Here is a 6,734-nt window from a genome sequence, read left to right as displayed (position 1 = left end):
AACTTGAGTTGAAATGACCCTGCCTGAAACAGGTGCTAGAAAACCGTAGGACCTACCGAGCTTCATGCAGGCTTCAAGAAACAGCGTTGGCTGACTCAAAACTATTGGCAGCTTCTTTTCAGGCTTTGGATGGTTGGCCTCTCTCCACAGATCACCATGATCCTGCTGTCCTCCCTCCCCTTGGACAGTCTCAGAATGACACTTTGCCAAGAAGCTATTCAGGTTGGGTGGGTGGCTGGGTTAATTTCAGGGGCAAAGAAGGAGACCTGTGACTGCTTTTCACATCGTGATCAAGTGCTGGGAAGCTAGAGAACACTCCACAGATCAATCATCCTTCTGCAGCTTACTGATTGTGTGGTCTTGGCCAATTACTTGCTCTGAATTTTATTTTCATCTGTAAAACAGGTCACAACACCTATTTGTAGCACAGAGAGGGATGGAACAATGATGTATGTTCCTCCTGTCTCCTGCCTCTCCCACTCCTCAAACCAATCCAATCTGGCTTCTAACTGCTCTCACTCAGCTCCCAGTGACTTCTCCAAATGTCAATCCTCTCAACAGCAATGGCCACTGCTGCCCTCACCTTCCTTATTGAAACGTTCCTCCACCAGTTTCTGTGACATATTCTGCAAGTTTTCCTATTTTGTTGGATGGTTATTTAGTATCTCCTAAGGAGCCTTCCGCGCTGTCCCTCTCTCACTGAACCTGGAGGGCTGGGCTCCTGGGTCTTGGTCCTGGCCTCCTCCCCTCTGCTCACTTGGCCTCCCCCAGGTTCAGAGACCCCGAGTCTCCCTGATTCTCCCTCTAAGCAAGGCTTTTCTCCCCAAGCTGTGCCTTCTGACTGCTTGAGATCTCTCCCACAGGCACTCCAAACTCAACCCATTCCCAGCCCAAATCCTAATTTTGCTAAGTCAGAAACTAGGCATCAGCTTTCTCTCTGTGACTCACTCGGTCTTTGGATTGTCATTTTCTCCTCCCAGAGTACACATCCACCCAAACTCCTTCCCTCGGCACCAATGCACCTGCCCTCAACCCCCACCAGGCCCTCTGTGGCTGCTCTGCTCCTTGCTCTTGCTGGAACTCACTGGGCTTTGCAAGTACCATTTGCTCTGCCTGGAACCCAGCTCCTTCTGCAGAAATCGGCTGGGCTCACTCCTCCCTGAAGTGCAGGTCTCTGCTTGTGTCACGTTATGAGAGGCCTTCCCTGACCACCCTTCTCATTTTAACCTCTCCCCCACAATGCTTTCCTCAGCTCACATGTATGTGTTCACTGTCTTGCCACACCAGACCACAACTACATGAGAGCAGAAACTGTCATTACTGCTGGCTCCCTAAAACTATCATTAAGAGTGCTTGATAAATACCAGTTGGATGAATGATTCCGTTTCTCTGCATTTCCACGGCTACCACCCCAGTCCCAGCCACCTCAGCAGCCAGGAGGCTATTGCCCACAACTGTACTTCACCTGCCAAACCCTCCAGTGGCCTCTCAAACACAAAGCTGATCATGTCATTCTCCTGCTCAAAACTCTTCAAAGAGCTCCTTAATGTTCTGAGAAGAAAAGTCCAAACTCCTGAAGCAAGGTCTATCCCCTGGCCCTGCCTCTCACCCTGTTACTCCAGCCACACTGCTCTCACCACAGGGCCGTTTCACATGCAGCATCAAGCACCCCCACCTGCCTGCGCCCTTACGTGTCCATCCACCCATCAGGTGGCAGCTGAGATGCAAGATGGCAGAGGGCCGAGGATAAGAGCCCTACTCCAGTGCCAGACTGTGTGGGCCTGAATCTCAGCTCTGCCACCCACCTAGTTTTGTCACCATGGGCAGGATACCTAAAGTATCCTGTTCCTCAGTTTCCTCATCTGTTAAATAAGAAAAATCTACCTACCTCACAGGATTGCTATGAGGGTTATATAAATAATCTCACATGAAGTCCACAATAAGGGCTGAGTGTTTATCATCAACTATTCCTCGGGGATGCCTTCCCTGATGCCCCAGGCTAAGCTGGACTGTCCCACCCAGCATGCAGTGGTGTGTGCCTCTTGGGGCTCCCACCCCGTGCTTTCTGGACCTAGCAGACCATGAGCTCTGTGAAGGGCACTGCCCATCTTGCTCATGGCTGTGCCCCACCACACCTAGGGCAGCCCAGGTCCACAAGTAATACAAATCACACTCCTCTTTCCCTAAACGGGGCTGACCTTGCGCAGGTACACAGACTGGTGCAGACCCAGCCACCTCCAAGGAGCCAGGTGTCCTGCAGTACAGAACAAGCAAATTCACAGCACGCAGGTGGGGAGAACTGCAGCTACAATGACCCACAGCCTGGGGACAGACACATGTGAGCTGTTGCCGGCTGTCTCACACTTGCTGTCTGGATTTCCTGCCCCCGGCGTCTGATCAAGCAGCATCTGAGTCCTGGGGATGGAGACAGAACAAGCTCTACTTGAAGTTCAGTAAGATCTGAGGCCTAGGTTTACCTGAGTCATGGGAAACAATCTGACAGTCCACAAGCAGGAGGGAGACCATGACCTGCTTCTCACAGTAGACTGATCTCTATCGGGTGCCATACGAGAAAGATGCATACACTTGACAACTGGAGAACACTTGTCTTCACATAGAACTCTTCCAGGAAAGGCGAGGCTGTCAGGTGCCCATCTCCACCTCCACCACCTCTGCCCAGGTACTAAAGCCTGTGTCCTTATGGAGGAGCACCAGGTGGGGGGCGGGGCCTGGCTCCTCAGGCAGCACAAAGCACTTGTCCTAGTGCTCGGAAATGGTGACCTGGAAGGCGTCCCGGGCCAGGGAGCCAGTGCCTGGCAGTTCTGACGCTGTCTGCAGTAGCACCACAGTGGGCTCAGCAGTGGCGGGTGGCCCACAGGAGGGTGCCCCAGGCTGGTGACTGAGCTGGTGTTGCTTCAGGCTCTGGGCGAGGCTGTAGCCCATGCCACAGGTGGGGCAGTGGTAGGGCTTGTCAGCCTGGTGGGATTTGAGGTGGCGCCGGAGCTTGGTAGCCAGTGTGTAGGCACAGGAAGGGCCTCTTGCATGAGTGCAGGCGCTCATGAGCACGCAGCGTGTGTGGGTCTCAAAGGGCCTTCCCACACACAGGGCACAAGTGGGCCTTCCCAGTATGGGAGATGAGGTGGCGCCGCAGTTCAGGCAGCTGGGGAAAGGCGTCAGCACAGTGTGGGCAGTGGTAAGGGCACTCCCCCATATGCAGCCTCAAGTGCCCATGCAGGCTGCCCCGCTGGCAGAATGCCCAGCCAGTGTGGGCACAGGAAGGGCTTCTCCCCTGTGTGCAGCCGCATGTGGTTCCGCAGGGAGCCCTGGTTCGCCAGGAGCCGCCCACACACAGGGCACAGGCATGGGGCAGGGGCAGCTTGCGGTGCAGTCGCAGAGAGGGCCGACGAGCAAAGGCCTTGCCACACTGGTCACAGGTAAAGGGCCGAGCACCTGAATGTACCACCTGGTGCTCTCTAAGGTCTCGCCGGGTGCTGTAGTCCCTGTCGCACTGCAGGCAGGGGAAGGGCCGCACTCCACAGTGTCCCAGCATGTGGGCTTTTGCCACACTCAGTGCAAAGGAAGGGCTTGTGGCCTGTGTTTACAAATGCGTGCTTCTTCAAGTGGCATAGCTGCAAGAAGGCCTTGCTACACTCCCCACACCAGTACCATCGCCCCTGTTTTGGGGCTCTTTTTGCTGGGCCAGGAGAGCTCTGCAAGCATGCAGGGAGGCCAGGGTGCAGCTGCTCACCAGCCTGGTGGGCCCGGGTGCTGAGGTCTTTGCTCTGGATAGGCATTGATCACGGGGGCTACATGACTTCTTGACCAGGTAAGCACGCAGCTGGGGAGTGCTGGCAGAAGATAAGGAACTGGCCTCACTGCTCTCCAGGTCCTGCTGGGTAGTGGAGCTGCTTTGAGGTTCAGGTGGCATATGTGTCTGGGGTAGGTCTTCTTTGTCCACACTGCCAACCTGAGGCAATGGGCCAAGTGGTTGGCTCTCCCTAGAAAGTTGGTCCTGGGTGTGGGGCTTAGGTCCAGAGCTCATCATATGCTCTGCCTGCATGGTGCAGGGTGACTGGTGACCAGGATCTGCAATGCAAGCATGGGTGCTGGGGTTAGAGATTGGAGCAGGTGGTAATGCAGGTGTCATCAGGAAATTGCAGGAATGACTCAGTCCCTGAACTTCAGTGGGAGCAATGACACTCATCTTTTCCCTGGAGCATGAGCCACAGACTTTGATTATCTTTCTGTCTAATCTCAGGTGCCTCCTGAGGAAGCACTCCTAAGAACCAGAGTGTCCAAGACATCAGGATAATCCCTAGAAGGAGGCCATCCCAGAGTCCCCTATTCCCCTCAACTGGTACACACTTAGGGTGAGTTGAGATCATTTCCTCACTTCAGCTCATTTGAGAATAAAGGAACCCAATCCCCACCCCAGACAGAAGAAACATAAGAAACTGGAAACCTTATCAATAGCTTGCTGTCTTTATCAGTATGACCCTACTATTTCAGGAAACTTACACAGAAACATAAAAGTTACCAATATCTGTATTGTTCATTTTAAGGAAAAGACCCATCACTCTTCAATAGAAAGCATCAAATGATAGTTTATGCCCCAAGACTCTTTGAACAACACTCTTGCCTGAAAATTCTAGCCTTGCTGTGTCCACAAATCCTAAACTATGATGTCATGATCCTTCCATCACTCTTCAATAGAAAGCATCAAATGATAGTTTATGCCCCAAGACTCTTTGAACAACACTCTTGCCTGAAAATTCTAGCCTTGCTGTGTTCACAAATCCTAAACTATTATGTCATGATCCTTGCCCAATCCTAATCAAGCCCCACTCCCATCCCACACTGAAAGATCCACTTTATACAAGACTTCAAGATTTCACTAAATAGCCAGGCTTTGTCCTTACCCCTCAGAAAAGCTGCCAAGACTCTGTAGTATTCTCTCTTACCTTCCTGAGCCATAAGCTTTGCTTTGTCTCATCAATAGGTTGTTTTGATGTTAATCTGGGAAGCCAGCATTTATGTGACACATACCTGTCCAAGGTTCTGCTGCATCTTCCCGAGGGGAGGCCACTTCCTGTTGTATAGTGGACTCTACTTCTGTCACTAGAGCCGTGGCTGCCTCTTCTAGCCTGGGCTGGGTGGGGCTCGGACCTTGAGAGGGAGGCTGGGGCCACAGTAGCAGCTCAAAGCCTGGCGGTACAACTTGATACACCTGCAGGTAGAGTCTCTCACTGTTCCACACAGGGGCCACGTTTCCCTCACTCTCCATTCTGCCCCGCTGCGCCAAACTGGAAAGCAGAGTAAGAGCTAGCTCAGGAGACCTCTTCAAGAGGCCCTGCCTGAAAACCCCAGTTCCTGGGCAATCTGAGTCCTAAAGGATCCCATGCCTCTGGAACACTCACTACAAAAGATCAGTGGGTGGGGAATTAGTCAGTTTCTGGTTCCATCCCATGTCAGAACAGAAAGCCTTAAAGGAGCATCTTCACTAAGTACTCTCCTGTAACCTACCTTGTCCAGCCTGAACTCTGCTCACAAGCACACACATCTCCCCATGGACCTGGTGACATGCCCTGAAAAAAAAAAAAAAAAAGAAAGTCCATGTGTTTGAGGGGACCAAGGTGGAAAAAAAAAAAAACTAGATACAACCTCTCCTGTGACAGATCTAGGATGAAGCCCCTGAAAATTTAATGGTCTCTGGTTCTGCCTTTCAATCACGGAGAGGGGACTCCCTATCCCCTCAATACCTTCTCCTGCCGTGGTTTCGTTCCTTTGCCCTTCTGCTCAGAGACAGCCTTCTCTTCCAGCGGCCTCCAGAGCAGTCCCGGCTGCAGGGGCTCCCCGACACACCAGATCCCCAAGCGCTGTTCCTCGGCGAGAGAGGGGCCAAGGGCCAAGCCCCGGGGGAGGCTCTTTAGAGCGAGGACGGCTTGGGTCGGCCCGGGCGGGGAGTCTCTGAGGCTCTAAGTACAGCCTTCTCCAGGTCTCCATCCCGAGTCCAGGCCCAGACGCGGCTCGCGGGCTGCAGGGACATAGGAAGACAGTGAGCGAGCGGTCCCAGAGATCGTCCTGTGGGGAGAGGTGCGCGAGGAAACCGCAGGTCCAGCTAGGCCTCAGGAGTCTGAGGAATCTGTAGCCTCTTACGGTGTTCGAGACCTCTTAAAAAGCCCCCGAAGACTCTTAACGGCAACGGAACAGGACCCCGGTCTCGGGAGGAAAAGCGCCGAGGGAAGAGAATTTACCAGAGAACGTTAGGTCTGTCTAGCCCAGGGCCGAGGGTCGGAGACATCAACGATCGGTCACCGAACTGCAGGATCCCCTCTTCCAAGGGCAATTCCTCCGCCACCTCCATCCCGGATCAGGAAGAAAAAAAATAAAACAAAAACAAAAACAAAAACAAAAGACTTCTCTCCCCCCGCCGGAAGTGACCTTCGCCTTCTCGGCTCCCTCCGGAGACAGCCGTTGACTTCCAAATTTCCTCTCAGGAAAGAATCCTAAGAATCAAACTTCAGTAGTGCACAGGACCGCGAGTTTAGGAGTACTTGATGAGGCAAAACTCTGTCCGAGAACAATAAGAAACGGATTCCGGATGTCACCAGGGAATCCACTATATGGGAAAGCGGAACTAATAGTTCCAGCCACCTCCTTTTGGGGGAGAACAAGTCGGACAGTTATGCTCTCCGCCCAGGAAGGGCATGTGCAGAAAGTGGGCGGGGTTCCTG

At 53.0% G+C, this 6,734-nt stretch overlaps 1 protein-coding gene across 1 annotated transcript; it reads right to left on the bottom strand.

Moving 5' to 3' along the window:
* Positions 1–757: 757 nt before the first annotated feature.
* Positions 758–6,683, bottom strand: ZNF408 (zinc finger protein 408). Its single transcript, XM_036891857.2, is given in 10 exon segments — positions 758–3,022; positions 3,024–3,263; positions 3,265–3,376; positions 3,379–3,560; positions 3,562–3,749; positions 3,752–4,086; positions 5,047–5,303; positions 5,524–5,585; positions 5,760–6,034; positions 6,316–6,683. Coding segments are annotated over 10 exon segments (2,079 nt in total). The 5' UTR covers positions 6,365–6,683; the 3' UTR covers positions 758–2,643.
* Between the last annotated feature and the right edge of the window lie 51 nt (positions 6,684–6,734).

This window comes from Manis pentadactyla, chromosome 9 (assembly GCF_030020395.1).
Source record: "Manis pentadactyla isolate mManPen7 chromosome 9, mManPen7.hap1, whole genome shotgun sequence".
In the NCBI taxonomy this organism is placed as follows: Eukaryota; Metazoa; Chordata; class Mammalia; order Pholidota; family Manidae; genus Manis; species Manis pentadactyla.
The sequence above is the reverse complement of the archived record's forward strand: the minus strand, read 5'-3'. Positions and strand labels throughout refer to the sequence as shown.